This window comes from Halichoeres trimaculatus, unplaced genomic scaffold (genome assembly GCF_033239565.1).
Source record: "Halichoeres trimaculatus isolate MK-OKI-2021-1 unplaced genomic scaffold, fHalTri1.1 fHalTri1_scaffold_22, whole genome shotgun sequence".
In the NCBI taxonomy this organism is placed as follows: Eukaryota; Metazoa; Chordata; class Actinopteri; order Labriformes; family Labridae; genus Halichoeres; species Halichoeres trimaculatus.
The window spans coordinates 2,476,558-2,497,061 of record NW_027437200.1 but is presented as its reverse complement, the minus strand read 5'-3'; the positions used below and the strand labels follow the sequence as shown (position 1 = coordinate 2,497,061).

Genomic DNA, 20,504 nt, shown 5'->3' with positions numbered 1-20,504 from the left:
AGTCTAAATTTCTTTAAAATTTCATTTTTTTTAATGAAATCGTTAAAAATTTCATATTTTTTGGAAATTTCATTTTTTTTAAGTTATGCAAAAAATTTTGTTATCAACAGAATTGCATGAATTCAAATAACTTCTGTTTTAGATAATTATTCACTCAATTATAACTATTTTTAGAATATTTATACACTATTTAGTGTTTATTGTGAAGATAAAGTCGATTTTGTGACTCCAAAATGACTTTAATCCAGGTGAGCTGAGGTAAAATGGCTCTTTTGAATGTAAAGGTTGCAGGCCCCTGGGCTAGTCAAACGAACCTTTCTCTGTCTGAGAGTTTTCTTTCCTCTCTGACAGTCAGAGGTGGATTGGTGCTTCATTGTTGAAGGCTAGCTCTGTCAAACAGAACATGAGCTATCAGAAGGTGATGAGGCTGTCATGGAGCTTTCTGCATGTTGTTTATCCAGCTATGAGACATGTCCCTCAGCATCAACACCATCAACATGATGATCAGAATAAATGAGGCCATCTTCAGGATCCTGTTGATCTGCAAAGACTGAGAGTCACTGAGTGATGGGACGTTTCAGGAACAGATGGACTCAATCTAAAATCGGAACACTACATCTTACTACAATTTTGATTTCTACACACTGCACCTTTAAATCGACTGATATGCAGGAGTCTCTGTTGGGATTGAGGCTGCCCCCTGCTGTATACATGCAGTTATTACATTTTACAGAGCATGTAACTGAAATAACGTGACTTAAAGCCTGGAGAAGGCGAGGCCTGGGTTTTAAACTGTGTCAGATTAATGCAGTTATGAGAAAACCCGAGAGGACGCTCCTGTCAGCTCTCATCATGTGCTGCATCATAATTAATCATTGCAGGAGGAGCTCAGAGTACAGCAGCTTCCTCTCTCTCGGGATGATGTTTACTGTACAGATCGTGAACCTCCCAGCGGCTCATTTAGGGGAATATAAACAGAGTTTATTAGACCTGGCTTTGTTAAGCTGTGTTTGTTGCTGTGTGTCAGCTCTTGTCTGACTTCATAGAAATATTCTGTCTCTGCCTTCATGAGCTCTGGTAGTGAAATCGACTCTGACAGAAACAAAAAGTTGAAGATGCTCCAGAGCAGAAAGCTTCAATTATGGATGATTCTGGAAAAAACTTCAGATTCTTGGAAGTGGAAGCTTCACACACGACTTTAATTCTGCAAAAGTGACGGCATGATAAAGTCAGCAGAGATTTATTCAGCGCCACTAACGACTGTCAGACCAAATTTGTTAACCTGCTGTCTGACTGGTTTAAAAATGAAGTTAATCCTAGATTCTGATTGGTTAAAACCCCAAAAAAGAGATTAATGCTTCACATACCCTACGAGAAGCATCTCCTTCGCCTGTTCACACTGACTACTTTTACTTGTGCACCATATTCTTGTGTTAGTCTGCATAGTCTGATTGCGTAGAAGTGGTGTAAACACATTATTCCAACTGTCATAACCTGATTGAGCTCATTTTCTGATTAAAAACCCAAAGACCCCTGTCGTATGCCTGTATCAACCTGAATATTGGGTAATGTAAACACTTTAGTCAGAATATGCTCCTGTGTGAGCTACTGTAAGGATTACTTTTTACTTCTGCACATATTCAGTGGGGCGTGAAAACAAAAGAGCTTACACTTTTGGGGCGAGGAGAAGACAAACTCATTCAAACTAATTAAAGCGATGAAAATCATAGACTACATCGATGGGCGAAAGCACAGCAACAGTGATCATTTTGATAATTGTTCAACAAGCTGCAGTTGAGGAGATGAATGAGAATATGAGAGTTTCAGTCACACTTTGATGAAGAAGGAATATGAATATTATTCAGTACAGTGCAAAAGCGAGCATTGCAGTGCGTGCAAAAGCATACCCCGAGATGACGTCTTGTCATGACACTACTACTACTGCTACAGTTTATTCAGAATATGCTGATTAACATGTAAACAGGAATAATTCAGTATCGTAGCGCTCTGAAGCATTTTCCGAACATTCCCTTAACCAGAATATGAACCTTAAAGTGATACTCCGGGATGGAACAAGTTGGGTCATATCACAAGGTTAAGGGCAGAAATTACTCCTACAGCAGTGTTTTTGTGCAGCAGAAGCCCAGAGCGCTTGCACCAAACACCCCCTCCCTGCTCCTCTGCTGGTTTCCTCTACACTCAGACGGGGCCATATTTTACTTGACCAAAAACACAAATGAACGGACTCCCACCAAAAAAATCTGATATCAGTCTGCATTCACGCTTTATTTAGAGAATTTTCAGAATGTTACTTTCACACAAAAACACCGCTAAATAAGGCTCTAGTTCTCATCGTGTCGTAAAACGGCGCTACCTCCGCTGCAGAGCCACAGCTGACTGCGAGGCGCTCACTGCTTAGTGTATCAGTCTACACGCACGGCGTGCCAGATATAAACAAACGCAGGTAGTCTGCCAGGACGAAGGGACACGATGAGAACTAGAGCCTTATTTAGCGGTGTTTTTGTGTGAACGTAACGCGCTGAAAATTCTCTAAATAAAGCGTGAATGCAGACCGATAGACCCTGGGCTTCTGCTGCACAAAAACACTGCTGTAGGGGTAATTTCTGCCCTAAACCTTGTGATAGGATCCAACTTGTTCCATCCCGGAGTATCACTTTAAGAGGAATATGGTGTGCATGTAAACATAGTCTCTGTCATTAAAGAAAAGGTTAGTATCCATGTGAGAGCAGCCTGAAGAGCTACTGGACACCACTCATCTTTCCAACCAGAGAAGTGAAGCCATATCCTGTCCTGCAATCCAGACACAGATAGTCAGAAACTCTTAAACCCCTGTAGCATCACGCACACTACGCTGTGTTTCGTTACCACTCTAGTCAATCTTTGCATTCACACAGCATGCGCTGCCATCTGCACCACAAGCCACCAACGGCTGTTAACTCTCTGCAGAGCAGATCGTACCAAGCAGGAAATCAGATACATAAATGATCAGAGTGTCCATTCATCTCAAAATAAAGCTCTACGTTCTGGTTCCCGACCGTAATTCTCATCCTTGTTTATCAAAACTATGTCTCTGGCACATGGCCATGAGTCATCAGCAGGTCAGATCCAGAGGAAATCCAACGTTTTGAACAAGGAAACTTTCTATGAGGACACCAACAGAAAGGAGAAGGCATGGACTGAAGATGCTGAAGTTTTCGGAAGACCAGGTCAGTTTAACATGCTAATTAATTACTATGAAAGTCCGTTGTCATGGGTGAGATTCCTGCTTGAACACGTGGTTCTCCTGTGATCTTGGGGATCCAGCTGCTATGGAGTGTGCTGTGCTCTAGAGATGAATCCAGGATGAACTGGCACGCCCAGAAACCATGGCGTAGCGCAGCACTCATGCTGTATTGTTGAATTAGGGGTATGGCTGCTGTGGGCAGGAGCCAAATCCTGCTGGAAAATGAAACCAGCATCTCCCGTAAAGTGTGTCAGCAGATAAAGCATTAAGCGCTCTATAACGTCCTGCTAAATGACGGCATTGACTCTGGGCTTGAGAAAAGGGCTCTGGTTCTCCTCATATCTGTTCTGTTTACATATGAGAGCTCCTGAAAGTCCGAGTGACTCAGAGGAGTATGTATGAGATCCAAACAGCAGACAGGACAGAGGCTGAACCATAAACACAGTGCAGACAGAGACAGGTGACTTCAGACCTGCAGTCAGTGAACCACAGCAGCCTGACCCAGCTCTGTGGGGCTGCTGAGTCTACAGATCACATGATTAATGCTCCCTTCACCTTTAAACACACCAGCTGAGGTTCCTCTCAGCAAGGCATCCAACTCCCCACAGAGTCTAAGGAGCTGCTGCAGCTCTGAAACCGGATTTAAAGCACAGCCGAGCAGAAACATTAAAGTTCAGGAGCAGCACGGAGAGTTCTCCTGGGATAAATTAAGCTTTAAAACCTCCCACCTGCTCTCGGCGTTTTTGATACACACAGACGGAGGGAAAAAAAGAGCAAAATGACCTGACAGAGTGTTCCTCAGACACCAGGAGAAGAATCTGGACTCATCTTTCATACTGTTTCAGTTTTTCATTTATTGCAGACTGTCTGAGAGTCTGAGTTTACTGAGGATAGCTCCAAATATTACACAAAGAACTCTTTAAAACACTGAGGTGGAGTTTTCAGGGATCTCAGCTCAACTTTAGAGTTCATTTCAAACTTTTCTCCAGTTTTAAGTTTTTGAACTTTCTCCTCCTAAAACTTCAACTCAAAAATAAAACTGCACTATATCTTTTCTATATTAATGCTTTTGGTTAGCTATTTAAAAAGTAGGCAGTAGGCTTTTTTCAGTCTTTATTTTGTCCCTCTGGTGCCCCCCGTAGTATCTATACAAGATATACAGCTCAGTAAAATATCTATATTTCTCTCCTCCTGGTGTTTCTGTAAACCCTCTTTCAGTCTTAATCTGAAACCCTTTGTTGTAGCTGCTGTCTCTTTAAGACTCCCTGCTCCACAAACCCCCTTCACTCTGATTGGCCTGCTTTCTGGAGACCTGTCAGGGGATGGAGCTGATAGCGGACATTAGTGTTTGAGGCTCCACCCTGCCAACTCGTCATGAACCAGCTCAGAGAACCTTAACTCGTGTTTTCATCCAGTCTCATAAAAATCTTGACAGAATGGCCTGAAGATCTCTTCTCAATTAGATGTCCTAAGGATCGAAAAAAGATATCGTTAAGATCTTTGAAAAACCTTTAAAGATCAAATGAAGATCTGATAACTGTCTCAGAAAGATCTCAGAAAGATCTCACCAAAGTCCTGTAAGACCTTGTATTGATCTTGCAAATAATTTGCAAAGGTCTCATAAAGATTTCTTAAGGATCTTGCAAAGTTGAAAAGATCTTGTAAAGATCTCTGAACATTGTTGAAGATCTCATACAGATCTCATAAAGATCCTGTCTTGTCTAAAGGTCTTGTTAGATCTTGTAAAGATCTCATAAAAGTTTCATAAAGATTTGTATAGAACTCATTTGGATCTTGTTAAGATCTTGTTCAGATCTTGTCCAGATCTTGTAAAGATCTCATAAAGATATCAAAATGTTCTTCTAGAGATCCCATAAAGATGTCTAAGATCTCATAAAGATCTCTGAGGATCTTATAAAAATCCCATGAAGATCTCACAAATATCTTGCAAAGAACTTGTTAAGAACTCATAAAGATCTCATAAAGGTCCTGTAAAGATCTCATAAAGATATAAAGTTCTTGTAAAGGTCTTGCAAAGACCTCGTAAAAGTCTGGCAAAGATTTGTATAGAACTCATAAAGGTCTTATAAAGATCCCACGCAGATCTCATGAAGATCTTGTAAAGGTCTTGTTTAGATCTGTAAAGATGTTGTAAAGATGTTGTAAAGCTCTCATGAAGGTCTCGTAAAGATCTCATGAAGCTCTCATTTGGGTCTTTTAAAGATCTCGTGCCTTTTTTTTGTTTGTTTAGAACTTAGTGTTTCAATCAGTCAAGAGACAGATTCAGGGTTTTCTGAAACATATGAATATGTAGAGGTTTACAAATCTGCACACGCTCAATCTGAACATCCAAGATTTGGAAATCTAAATCCATGATATTTTAGCAATGAGCAGTCTTTATGCACATGTGTAGCTCCCTCATCCTAACATATGATCAAAATGTCTGATTTTGGAGCACTTTAAAGAAAAAGAGACTTACACATGCTGTGATGTTTTAAGCTAAGATGTCGTCCTTACAAAAAACTGATCTCTGGGACCTGAAACCAAAAGAGACAAGAGGTGTTTCTGAGTGTGCTTTGTTTTTGATAATGAAGCAAACATCAGTTTTTGTAAGCTGACAGAAACTAATGCTGTTTTTTCGTCTGCTGTACACTCCCCTCTGTGCTTTCTAACTGTGACTCAGCAGGAACAAGTATTGATCTGAAAACAGTCTCTGTTCCCTCACAGGCACAGACCTCTTCAGAAAGACTTCCACTAACAGGCCGGTTCTGAAAAGTTTGGGCACAACAAGAGAAATGAGACACTTGGAGCTTTGGCTATGAGTCAGAGGTCAGCTCCGTTTAGTTTGTCTGGGTCCAGTTTGGTGCTCATTTACTGAGAATCTCATCCACTGAAGCTTTTATCAGCAAGATCCTGGGGCTGCATCACCTGGAGGTGGAGTCATGGTGAATGAAGTCTGTCGCCACTGATCTTCTGAGTTAACAGATCACTGCTTGGTTTACAAAATGGCAGAAAATGATGGGAAAAAAAGTTGCTCACTGCTCAACTTTGAACATTTTAGAAAGAGGACTCAGTTTTTTAGGTCCTGACTAATTAAATTCCAGGCACACTCTGTGCTTTAATCCAAATGTGGAGCAAAGCGAGGTGCAGCTCCATCTGAAAGTAGCATCTGCTCTTTACTGACTCCACCTCACTTTGTTTTAACGCCCTGTTAATTCTGATAAGTAAGAAGAGCGATACCAGCTTACAGAAACTCAGAGTCTGCACTTTAAAGGAAGGGAACAGAAGGAGAGCTGCAGCCAGGGCTCATAAAGTCTGGGATCAGAGCAAACAGCTTTAAATCAGGGGTCATCAGAGATCAGCTGATCGGGTCCGAAGAGGGTTGTGTTTAGGCTGCTGCAGAAATCAGGCTCCTCACATCTCAGCGAATGCATGAGAAATCAATCAATCAGTGACTTCTGGCTCATCACAGGAGCAGTTTTCCGTCTCTTTCCAGACATTTTTCTGCAACGTGTACCTCGACTCCCAAGCTGCATCATGTGACCTGCTCAGCAGTCCACGCACACTCTGCTCTTAATGAATGGACAAATCAGGGAACACACACACCTAACAACACACACAAGTTCCATTTGCTGGCAGAGAGCCGACCAGCATCCAATTGACCTGCTTTAACACCTGTACGGTTGCCATGGCAGCGGCAGCCTCAGCCTCATACTCCCAGGCTCTGTTTCCTGTCTCCTCCCTTTCTTCCTCCTTTCCTCTCCTCCTTCCTCCGCTCTTGCTCTGCTCATTCGCACTGCTCATATCTCGCCTCAGATCTCTCAATTGCTCTCTATCTAAACCCTCCTCCTCCTCATCCTCCTCTTCCTCATCCTCGCCTCCGTCCAATTATCTCCACACACAGCCCCTTTCTCTCTCTCTCGCCATCTCTCTTGCTGCAGGGCTCTGGCTGAGCTTAAAATGACATCATTGGTTTGAAAATACATGAATGACTGAGTTTGCTGAGGGTGAGCGGCCTGTTGTCTTTCTCAGCTCCAGGAGACGACTGAAAAAAACACAAACATTGAAAGAAGGAGGGAGAAAGAGGAATATTTTGAAGTAGTTGAGGTAAAAACCTGCAGCAATAGAGAAGTGTTACCTCCTGAATCTGCAAAAACATGACATGTAGCTTCGACTGTAACTGTAGATGGCACATCTGCAAGACAAAAGTGAAGCCTAAATCCTCCCATGAAGGGGCATATTGCCCTTATTCTTTGCTAAATGCATTGGTTTAATTCAAATTTAGCCAAGTAAGCACAAGTAAGACATGCTAACCATCACAAGTGTAATTAGCATTGAGCTTGCTGGATGAGCAGACATTTAGCTGATTTATGCTAGCCTGAAAAAATTATTCTTACTGATCAGAAACCATGAGACATAGACATTATTACTCCCTGTTAAAGGTGAGGACTAAATTAGCAGACTTGGAGCTCCCTCTGTTGGCTGGTCAAGACACAGACATGAACTCCTCCCCCTTCATGTAAACAAAAGGGACATGGGTAAGTCTTTATAAAATAAAATAAATGTTGATTAGCTTTATCTTACACATGCTTTCTGCAGCTGTATATGCTAATCCTTCTGAGTTTTGTCCATGAGTTAATATTTCTGAGTCTTTAGTTAGCTTTGAAATAAAACAAGTCTGATGTAAACTGTCAAACAAAACATGGCTAATATAAGCTTAAAAATATAACAGGGCTGATGCTAAGTTCCATTTGAAACATACCTGCTGTTAGCTTCCAAAAAAAAAAAAAAAAAAAAAAAAGGCTAATGTAAGTTTGATACACAGGTCTGCTGTTAGCCTCCAAATGAAAAGGTCTGTAGTTAGCTTCAAAATATAACATGGCAAATGTAAAGTGTCGGACAAAACAAGGCTGATTTAAGCTTAAAAATAAAAGAGGGCTAATACTGTGTTTCATATGAAAAAGATGCTGTTAGCTTCCAAAAAAAAAAAAAAAACAAAAACAAAAAAAGGCTAATGTTAGTTTTGATACACAGGTCTGCTGTTAGCTTTCAAATAAAATAGGTCTGCTGTTAGCTTTAAAATGAAACATAAGCCTCAAAATAAACAAGGCTCACGTTACCCTTGAATAAACCAAGGCTAATGTTAGCTTTTAAAATCAAAAGACTAATGTAAGCTAACATAAAAAAAACAGGTCTGCTGTTAGCTTCAAATTAAAACAGGGCTAATGTTAGTATGATACACAGGTCTGCTGTTAGCTTCCAAATGAAAAGGTCTGTTGTTAGCTTCAAAATAAAATATGGCAAATGTAAAGTGTAAAACAAAATTAGGCTGATTTAAGCTTAAAAATAAAAGAGGGCTATTATTCGGTTTTATATGAAAAAAAATGCTGTTAGCTTCCAAAAAAAAAAAAAAAAAAAAAAAACAAGGCTTATGTTAGTTTTGATATACAGGTCTTCTGTTAGCTTTCAAATAAAATAGGTCTGCTGTTAGCTTTAAAATGAAACATAAGCCTCAAAATAAACAAGGTATACATTACCCTTAGACAAACCAAGGCTAATGTTAGCTTTTAAAATAAAAAAAAGACTAATGTTAGCTAACATACAAAACAGGTCTGCTGTTAGCTTAAAAATGAAATGTTAGCCTCAAAATAAACAAGGCTCACATTCCCCTCAAATAAACCAAGGCTAATGTTAGCTTTTAAAATCAAAAGACTAATGTTAGCTAACATACAAAACAGGTCTGCTGTTAGCTTAAAAATGAATTGTTAGCCTCAAAATAAACAAGGCTCACATTACCCCTGAACAAACTAAGTCTAATGTTAGCTTTTAAAATAAAAAGACTAATGTTAGCTAACATACAAAACAGGTCTGCTGTTAACTTCAAATTAAAACAAGGCTAATGTGAGTTTCCAAATGAAACAGGTCTGCTGTTGGCTTCAAATTAAACGTGGCTAATGTTAGCTATAAAAATAAAAAAAGACTAATGTTAGCTAACATGAAATAGCTCTGCTGTTGGCTTCAAATTAAAACAAAAACAAGGCTTGTGTTAGCTTTAAAATAAAAGCTAAATTAGCTATACTCGATAAAAATGTGTGAATCTCATATCAGATTCTCAACCTTCCTCTGTAAGGTTTTGCTGTGTCATGATGGCTCACACTGCTGTCTTTGCTTTTCAATAATTACTCTCAACAAAGAAAAACTAGGAGGTGTACCTCAGGAGGTAATAATATTTGATTTATTCCTGAGTCTGTCTTCGCTGATGACACTCTCCTATATCAATCAAAACTGCATTTCCATCTTCAACCATTCAGCTTCCATTACCTCTGCTCTTTGAACATGTGATTACCACCATCATACTAACGGTCACAGTACATCACACACATGTCTGTGGAGCATATTGCAGCACACGTCAACAGTGATCGTCTCATCTGAAGACGAGAAATAAAAAATTGCTCACAGGACGCCGACGATTAAAGTCAAGGTCAAACGGATCGGGACCGTCCTGTGCTGATTATTGCACCACAGCAGGTGGATGCAGGCTGGTCGGCTGTCGGTTTGTGTTAACGCTTACATACGTACTGCACTGCATACACACACACACACACACACACACACACACACACACACACACACACACACACACACACACACACACTTTCCTCAGGGGGAATGCACCAAATGTGTGTGTAGAGAAAAGAGAAAGTGAGCATATGGGTGTGTTCATTCTTGGTTGGCACTGTGTGTACCGTGCAGCTCTGCACCATGACACAAACACTTGGCATGTGTGTGCGTTTTAATGCAACACCCCTCTCTCCTCTTCATCACCATCTTCCTCACCCCTCCTCCCCTCTTCCCTCACCCCTTCCTGTCCGCCGCTCAATTCCAGCTCTCCACAGAATCACTTATGTACCTTTTCTTTCCATTCCTCTAGTTTTCTCCCTTCTCCTCCCTCCTCTTCAGCATCATCCTCTTCCTCATCTCCTGCTCTCACCCCATCTCCTTCCTCCCCTCCTCCCCTCCTCCCCTCCTCCTTTATGGTCCAACAAGGAAGTGAGGAAGGGGGCAGATTTACAAGTGCTGTCATCTCTTCTCTTCACTCGTTCCCTTTCCCTCTTTCTCCTGCTCTCTTCCTGGTTCCTGCGTACAATCTGGCCCTGGCTTGCTCTCCTGCTCGGCCGTAAAGATAATTAAAGAGCCCTGTAGTAATCCCATCCAGGCGTGCAGGACGAGGCGGTGCAGCCGAGCAATCTCACACACACAAGCATGCACGAGACTGCAGCATGTGGCTGAGCTATGACGAATGTGCGAAAGCTGAGTGTTTGCACACTGACACACTTTCAGCTCAGCGTAGGATACTAAAGGCAACACACACACACACACACACACACACACACACACACACACACTGATAGAGAGAAACACATACACAGTATCTCAGCCCAGTCTCCAGCCAAGAGGCAAAAAGACCAATTGACCTAGTTCATTCAGACCTGGCAACCAAGAGGAAGGAAAATGGATGAAAAAGCAGAGAAGGACTCGGATTGTTGGAAAGAGGGATTGAACGTTGGACAGAAAACAAGTTGGACTGGGTGGTAAAATAATATTTAAAACTGTAGATGTGGAATAAACAGAGGTTTGGCAGAATATCTGTGTGAAATGGATCAAGATTTCTGAGCTGACTCAGGAGGAAATGTGCTCTGACTCATTTTGAAAAAGAAAATGGACAAAGTTTTCAAAGATTGGAGGTTAAAAAAAGAGTGATGAAATGGAAAGATGGAGCTCTAATAATAAAAACTAGACATGTTTCAGATGGAGGGATGAGGAAACAAGAACTAAACAAAAGCAAGGACTATTGAGGAGACACAAGGCAAGAAGGATGCAAGTGTGCAAGGATGGATGAAAAAATGCAATTGAATGGAGGGATGTAAGGATGGATAGAAGAGTGCAAGGATTTGAGGATGGATGCAAGGATGCAAGAATGCAAGGTTGCAAAGTGTAAAGGACCCAAGGATGCAAAGATGGAAGGATTGAAGGACAGATGAAAGAATGAAAGGTTACAAGGTTTTAAAGGATGAAACATTAGATGGAAAGAAACAAGGACGCAAGGATAGAATGAAAAAACGAAAGCATGCAAGGATGCAAGGTAGGATGGAAAGCCTCAAGGATTGAAGAATGGAAGGGTGGAAAGAAGGACATAAGGATGAATGAAGTAAGTATGAAGGTACGCAAAGATGGAGATGGATAGGACGCAAGGACGGACTGATAGAAGGATGGTCAAATGAAATGACAGACTTATGGGACGGATGATAGAAGGACATAGGATGGGAGGATTCAAGGAAGACAGGATGAATGATGACATGATGGATGGATAAATGGTAGGATGGATGGATTGAAGACAAGGTAAACAGATGGATGATTCGGCCCAGAGATGGATGGCGAAGATGGACATCCTGAAATAAAAGTATATCTAAAGGTCTCGGAAAAACTTCAGGTTCTGACGAGACCTCAATGAACTTTTGGATCAAGGGATACATCAAAAAGAAATCAAGAAAGGTTGGTCAGGCGGGGTGTAGTTATAGGGATGAGGATGGATGGAGGATGGATGGAGGATGGACGGATGTATCAGCTGGATGTTGCTGTATGATTCACATGTGAGCTGAATGGATCTATGAACAGAAGGATGACGCAGAAATGTGAAGAAAACAGACAAAGAGGCAGCTTTGGTTGGAATTAGCAGAGAAAGGAAAGAGTGACTGGAGGTGTTCACAGGTGTGCTGAGTGTAAAAAAGAATGGAGCAATGGAATGCATGGAGCGATGAGACAAAGAACCAGGAATGGGGGGAGAATGTGTGTGCAACATGAGAAGAGGAAAAGACGTATGGATGGACAGAAAACCAAATGCACAGTCACTGAAAACCTGATTACGACACATCCTCAGGGTGTGAGGAACCTGAATTTGGCAGAATTCAAAAGCATTACACCGAAAAAGATGAACCCTGGTGGAGTGTGTGCGTGTGCAGAATGCATTAACCTATGGAGGAAAAAGGTGTATGGGTGGGCTGAGGGAAGGATGCATGGACATTAGGGTGGAGGAAGAAGGGGAGTTTGGCCATGTGTGCATGGTTTAAAAAAGGAAAAAGATGCATGAATGCACGGAGAGCAGGATGCATGAGAGGAAAACAGAGCGGAAGCGTTCAAAACTGAAGGGTGGATGATGAATGGGCTACACAAATCAGTCAATGCATGTCTGAATGAAATGTGCACACATGAGTGGATGGATGAAGGAAAGATGATGTATGGAGGGCTGGGAGGTGGATATATGAATCCACAATAAGAAGAATTGGGATGAAGGGATGGCGAAACGGGTGAATGATGAGAATGGGTGCACAGATTCAAACGCTGGTTTTCGTGGAAAGGATTCAAGAATTAGACGTTGAATGCACAGTGGAGAGTGCTCTGAGAACATGACCCCAGAATCTGCAATGAGAGGCTTTTTTGATGAAGGGATGGGGGGTGGGACCTACAGAGGTCTGGTGTAAGAATAATAGATGGAGTGATGAATGGAAGAAGGGTTGTGTGGAGGTGAAACACCTGAAACACCTGAAACTGGAGCGACTACGAGCAGATAGATGGATGACAAAGCTCCGTGTGTAGATGTGTGAATGAAACGTGCGTGCATGTTGCAGGATGTACAGAGGGCTGACAGAGGGATGCATGGACCCCTGATTATGACACACTCAGGATGGAAGGATGCAGAAAAAGAGGAGGAGAGGGATGAAAACACGCCTGATAAATAGATAAAGAAAGATAAAGTACCTGTTGCCGATTTGGGTCTGTGTCTTCCTTTGGCCCGTCGTTGGGAATTGCCCATAGTATTCTTCCTGTCCCAAAACATCACCGCCTCATTCCACCAACACACACACACACACTGACTGACTGACTGACTGACTCAGAGGGAGAGGAGGTGTGTGTGTGTTGTGTGTCTTAAAGCATGAGAGTGGAAGACGACCAAGAAAGTGTGTGTGCGTGTGTGAAAGAGAGAGGAGCGTCACAGCATCACTGAAGCCACCTCAGAGTGTGTGACCGCATGACTACGTGTGTGTGTGTGTGTGTGTGTGTGTGTGTGTGTGTGTGTGTGTGTGTGTGTGTGAAGCCCGGCATGTGATTGCGGATGAGGCTGATCGAGAGAGTGACAGAAGCCGAGAAAGACGTGAGTGTGAGGGCTCGCCTGAGTGCGCTGCAATACGTGAGCTGTTGACAAAGCAAGCTGTGTGGCGGTGTGTGTGCCGGTGGTTGTGTGTGTGTGTGTATGCTAGTACAAATGTGGAAACATGCAGGTATGTGTGTGAGAAAGAGCAGAGACTGAAGCGGTGAAAGAGAGTGTGTGTGAGCACCTCTGCACATTTCACTGAAAGGTTAGGCTGTTTCTGATGAGCGTGCATGTGTGTGTGTGTGTGTGTGTGTGTGTGTGTGTGTGTGTGTGTGTGAGAGAGAAAGAGAGAGAGAGAGAGAGAGAGAGAGAGAGAGAGAGAGCATTGGTTGTGTTGATCAGCCTCCAGCCAATCACATGCAGCCGCTGCCGTTCAATTCATAAAGAGGCAGGAGGAGAGCAGCCAATCAGACGCCAGAGAGCCAGAAAGGGAGATCGAGCCAGGACCAGAGAGAGGGAGAGAGAGGGAGAGGTGCAGTGAGAGAGGTAGAGCAAGAAATCAGGAAAGAGAGGAGATGCTGGCTCAGAGAGAGGGAGAGACTGAGTCTCTATCAGAGCAGAAAGACGAGCAGAGGGAGGAGTCCGACCGGACTCTGTGGACACCTGAAGTCCAAACTGTTTCTACAGGGAGCAGGTTTATCCAGGCTTCACTCAGAGTTCACAGTAAAACAGAGGATGAATGGATGAACTCAGTGTCAGCACAGAGCTCCACACAGGTTCCCATGATTCCATACAAACTGCTTCCTGGAAAGATCAGATCTACCAGTCCAGCATACGTGACGTTATCCCATTGAGGACTAAATAAAACAATCCAGAATAAACCAAACACAGATCACACCTGAGTTCTACACTAGATACTATATACATTATGTGACGATGTCATACATTAAAGATGCAATTTGCTGTGACACATAATAATGTGGCTGGGTTCAGTATAGCCTTGTTTCCACCAAGCAGACCGGTTCAGTTTGTCATGGTACAGCACGCATTTTGTGGCGTTTCCACTGACTTCTCCCAGGACAGATCCCCAAATGACTAAGACCACTTTTTGGGACCCTTTCATATGGGTGCCAGACTGAACCGATCCGCTCTTGGAAGGTGGTGCAACAACACTGCAGACTGTTGATTGGTCGATTGGTTGTCACTTACCCCGACAGCGGCTGCATTTCTCCTGGTGGCACAGAGACTGAAACAAAGCTTGATTTCACTTTGTATCAAAGAGCTACTTGCCAATCACAGAGAAGACGAAATGCTGTATGCTCTTTGTTTACTGTGTCGCGTTTTTTTCTTCGTTAGCTTTATTAGCAGGGTAAACTGTGTCGCGCTGCTACTGCGTCACGCTATTATTTAACAGATGCGGCTTTCGGCATCCAGCTTACACACTGCCTACCACGGGAGGGCACAGTTTGCTGTGGAAAGGCAAACGGGATCAGGCTTAACTGTACCAAACTGTGCCAAACCGTACTGAACCAAACCAGACTGCTTGGTGGAAACACGGCTTATGAGGTGACACAATGATACAACATGAACCAACACCATAACCGTACAATACAATCCAATACGATCAGATAACGTTCGATGCAATGACCTAACAAAAGTATAACACAAACCAACACAATAACTACACAACACCATAATGGTGCTGTAAGATTTGACACGCTATATGCACAACATGACACTGCAAATGTGATATGAACCAACACGTTAACATGATGGGCTCTAATTTCGTAGACCAGGCGCAGGCGCACCTGCCCTGCGCCGGCCTTCGCTGTGCGCACAGGGCGTGACCGGCGCACTTTGCAAGTTTCCTGCAGTGCCAAGAGAGGCGCAGTCAAGGCGCTGAGGAGCGCAGAGCTGCGCGTCCACGCCTCCCTCCGCGCAAAACGGAGAGAGGGAGGAGAAAAGCCGTGAGTGGGTTTTAACACAGCCGAGCGCTGTTTTCACCAATCAAATGAGCGCCTCTCCTCGCCTTTAAATGCCCTGCGGCCGAGGCGCAGCGTCTGATTGGTCTGAGTGATCTCCAGCACCGCGGAGAGAGTGCTGGTAGCGGAGACGGTCAGAGCCACTGTGCCTGCAGCAGGTCAATGGACAGCGGGGCGCATCGGAGGACACGACACGCGTCACCGTGTGGGCCAGCTCCCGGGACAGATCTGATCTGTTCCTTTGTCTTTATTCGGAGTAAAAAATGAAGAGGCAGTTACACAGCTGGCTTATCCATTCAGAATACTTTTGATCCACCTGCACTCCTGGTTTGTCATCGTCAAATAGCAGAACCTTTGGTGATATACTGTATACTCTCCCAGTGTCTCCACCTCATCCTCCTTACAATAATGTACTCCATCTTTTTAGATCACGTTAAAAATAAAGACTAAAACAGAGAAATATGGGAAATCACGGGTAAATCCTGAGTGACATACATTTATTTTGTCTCTTTTTTTCTTCGTCTTTTCTCTCCCTCTTTTCTTTGAATTAAATGAAATGAGAGAACCAGATATATACTCAGTATCAGATGTTAAGGCTGTTTATTGTTTAATTGTAAGATGTGCATCAAACTTCCAGCTGCCGTCAGGTTAACTTTCCATTATGACAAACGGCTTTAATCTGACATCAGATGTGACGGGACAGTTAATATAGATATAAATATATATGCTGGTTCAGATGGTTACATTAAATAGTGATTGCTGTGATTGTTTATTGCATTAAAATGTGCCTGACACTCTGGAAACCTGCCTCTGAGGCTTTGTTGACGTGTGAGCACATGTGCGCCTGTCACCAAATTACAGCTGCGTGGGGTGCGCTCCGCTTGCGCCGAGGATAGACCAGGTAGGAGCTGGCGAGCTTTCAGCGCACTTTTTTGGCACGAAATTGTCACTGCGCCAACATGAATCTGCTAACACCTCCCCCTAGTGCGTCGCCAACTCCCCCTGGCGCGCCGTCACACCCATCTCTGCGCAGACAGTCTACCAAATTGTCAAATTGGCAGCGCACAGCGGTGCGCCGCACTAAATTAGCACTGCGCAGGCTGCGCCAGGCTTGCGCCCCCTGCGCTGCGCCACGCAATTAGAGCCCGATAAGATTAAAGACAGTACTGTACAAACTGAAAAGATAACAATACAAACTGAAAGGCTTACAATACAAAACAAAATGATAACAATACTTAATAAAACAATTATGATAGACCTGAAAAGTTTACAATACAAACTGAAGGAATTATGTTATTTACTTAAATGAAAGTGTAACAAGGTGAAATAACCTCAACTAGATTTGAAGTGATTATGATACTAAATTAAACAATTACAATACAAAGCACAACAAGCAGCATATAAACTAGAATGATTACAATAAGAACTGAACCTTATCGATTACGAAATGAACTGAAACAATTAGGATATGAACCCAAAACAACTGGGATACCAACTGAAAGAATAATGATACAAACCAAATCTTACTGATTACAATATGAACTGAAACGGTTACGATACAAAACGATTGCAATGTGAAACAAAACTACTGCGATTCAAACAAAATGAATTACAATACGAACCAAAATGCCACAAGCCGATTTTATGATTCCATAAGATCCAATATGATGCAATAATGATGCAAGACCAACCAACACGATTTAAACCATCACAATAACGGTAAGACGGGATATGACAGGATACCAGGGCAAACATTTAGATTCAATATGATACAATATAGCATGGTTTGGTATGGTACGGTACGGTACAATGCAACACTGATACAAACCACCATGATATGATTTGATAAGATGCTCTGCAACACAACAATACACAATCATGATGCGCTGCGATATATGCTGAAGTGATCTGATAGCACACTATGGGATGCAGTGCACTATGATACATGATGGTGTGTGCTTTTGTGTCATATCCTGTCTCCTATAAAGAGTCGGGACAGGAAATAGCACAACACATGAGGATATGATATGATGCTAAGCTGTGTCTTACCAATTTTATGTCCAACCATGATGCAAAGATGTTGTTACTTTAATAAAACGTTCAAATGAGTCAAGTTTGATGCAGACCTGATGGGTGACAGAGAAAAACTGAAGAATTTTCACAGCATTTAGCTATATAAAGATTACAGCCATGACAAACTGTGACTTGTGCATCATCTAAAGGACAATAAATGTGCATAAATAAAGTGTTGTTTTATATTACTGGCTGCAAATGGTGAAGGAGTGCTCTTACTCCACTATAGAGTATTAAAGAGGGTTTTCTGAGGCTGATGCTGATGTGGACCTCGCTCTGCTCATGAGGCTGAGTGGGAGAGAGTCCCTGCAGCTTGGTTAGTTATAGCAGCAGAAATAATGGCCCTGCGTTCAAAAACAGGTTCAGCTAAAATATGGGCTGTCAGGATACTTTGGGCCAAACAGTCAAACAGCAGAGAGAGAAGGAGAAGGAGCAGAGAAAGGAAAGACTGCAGGGGTGATGGAGGTGGGTGGAAGAGAGGAGGGGAGGCTGGGAGTCAGAGGGACGAATAAATGAAGACGAGGTCCGCTCAGATGGAGGGAGAGGAATTGAAAGTGAAGTGAGCGGTGCAGGGAATGAGATTGAGACGGCGAGGGTGAGGAATGGAGAGAATACTAAATGAGGAGAGGAGATGAGAAGATGGTCGAGGAGAGGAGAAGTGGATGAATGTGTGTGTTAGGTGGATGTGACATTAAGGTATCAGAGACCCTGAGAACACCTTTTACCTCATCTGTCCTCTCATTCCTCCTCCCCCTCCCCTCCTCTTATCCCAAACCACAGGTGACACACACAGCCTGACCACATCAGGTGACAGTGGTCTCTCTTCTCATCTCCTCCTGAAAACCACAACTCTGAGAGGAGGAGCTGCTGTTAGCATTTAGCTCCCAGTAGTTTCAGCATCGATCTAAACGAGCTGCGTTAATAAATCTGCTCCATCCTGCCTCATCACCTCTCCTCCTCCTTGTCTCCTTCATCACTGCTGCCTCTCACATCCTCACAAACAGCTGCTGGAGAAAGGTGATAATGAAACAGGAACACAGACTCCTCCTGAGCTGGAGAGGAACTATGTGTCTGTGGATAAATCTGTCTCTAACATGAAGATGTGACTGTGTCCAAACATGACGTGGTTCTGGTTTCCACAGAGACTCAAACACGCACTTGGTGCTGTGTGCTTTTATGGGGATGTTTACTTCTGCAGAGCTCTCACGTTAGAAGCAGCCCGAGCAGTGAAACTGAGAAAAATTATTTCACGGCTCATTTCCTCCCTCCAGAGACACATGGGAGTAGATTATACTCCTCTTTATTAGGCCTTTTAATGGCTCTGTCTCACACATGATGTCTCTGTTTCCAGATGAGGGCTGACTCTGGAGGGAAACTTTCAGATTGATAATAATTAATAATAGGAATACTTCATCTGTAGCCTCAATCAGCAGATTATACGTGCAAAGTCCTGAAGGGGTCATCTTTTCTATTTGGAGGCTGTGACATGACAAAAACTAAAAACTCAGCAATTGGTTTTGTCATATTTATCATAAAAGTGTTTCATTGAACATAATATGAAGCACCCTTATGTTAAACTTGTATAAAAATGTCTCATTTTAACAACCAAAATGATAACAATACAAACTTAAAAGATTAGAATACAGTACAATATTAACAGAAGCAAAGTTCCGATGCACACCAAAACGATCACGGTGCAAACTGAAACTAAACTATAACAACACTAACCCTAAAAGTTTACGATACCATAACATACTATACAAACCAGACCAAAACAATTATAGTTCAAACCCAAATGATTAGGATACAAACAGAACTCAAACGATTGTGATCCAAACCAAAATGAAACGTTCACACTGCGAACCCCCCAAAAAAGAAAAAAAAATCATCAAACTAAATTGATCGCAATAAATACAAACTGAGGATTATTTCAATGTGCCATGATACAATACGATACGAGGAGATAAGATACGGTAAAATTTGATACATGCACACAATATGGTACGGCACAGTATGTTTTAACACAATCCAATATAATACGATACAATAAGATACGTTACGATTAGACACGATACGGTACAATTCGAAACGATACAACATGATATGATATGAAAGGATATGGTATGATATAATTTAATATGGTGCTTAATAATATGATTTGATGTGGTACGATATGATGTGGTACGATTGATATGATATATATGATATGATATGATATGATATGATATGATATATATGATATGATATGATATGATATGATATGATATGATATGATATGATATGATATGATATGATATGATATGATATGATATGATATTATATGATATGATATGATATGATATGATATATGATAAGGTACAATAAGATACGATACAGTAAGATACACAACGATATGATTCATTGTAGTACAAAATGATACAATATACTATCACCCAGTTAGATGTAATCTAATATGATACTTAATGATACGTTAGGATATGATACAATACAATATGGAATTATATGATTTGATATGATACGGTACAATGCACTTCGATACAATCTGATATGATATGATACAATATGATGTGATACGAACAGAGGCAAACAGGTCCAAACTAATTACAATACTGATGAAAAAAGATTTTGATGCAAAAAGGAACTTAACTTTTACAATACATTCAGAAATTATTACAATATGAACCAAAATGACTATGATCCAAACTAAAACCAAACAAATATGACACAAATAGAACCCAAATGGTCACGATACAAACCAAAATGAGCCGATTTCTATACGAACCAAATCAGAACACGTTAAACAAACCGAAACAATTACAAAATGATTATATGATTCAAACCTATCTATAATGATATGATTCTATAAGGTTTATTATGATACGATCACAAGGAAAACACAGACAATGCAAGATCATTTTTTACTCTTTACAAGTAATTCAGCATTACTTTTTAGCTTATTTCAAAATCAGTTTAGAAGACTGAGGTATACATGACCTCTACCAAGTCTGATACGTTTGTCAGAATAAGAAAAAAAAAGCTTCATTTTTCTTTTTGT

The 20,504-nt window shown here is 41.8% G+C and overlaps 1 protein-coding gene across 4 annotated transcripts in view; it reads right to left on the bottom strand.

Annotated features, from left to right (window-relative positions):
* nhsl2 (NHS-like 2) overlaps nucleotides 1-20,504 on the bottom strand; it is a 166,966-nt gene that overhangs the window by 81,929 nt on the left and 64,533 nt on the right. Inside the window, exon 1 of one of the 4 annotated variants that reach the window (XM_074699118.1) lies at nucleotides 13,061-13,339. The exons of the other annotated variants lie outside the window; for them this stretch is intronic. Coding sequence (XP_074555219.1) covers nucleotides 13,061-13,139 — 79 coding nt within the window. The 5' untranslated portion in view covers nucleotides 13,140-13,339. Of the gene's footprint in view, nucleotides 1-13,060; nucleotides 13,340-20,504 lie in introns of those variants that run through there. 4 annotated transcript variants of the gene reach the window in all.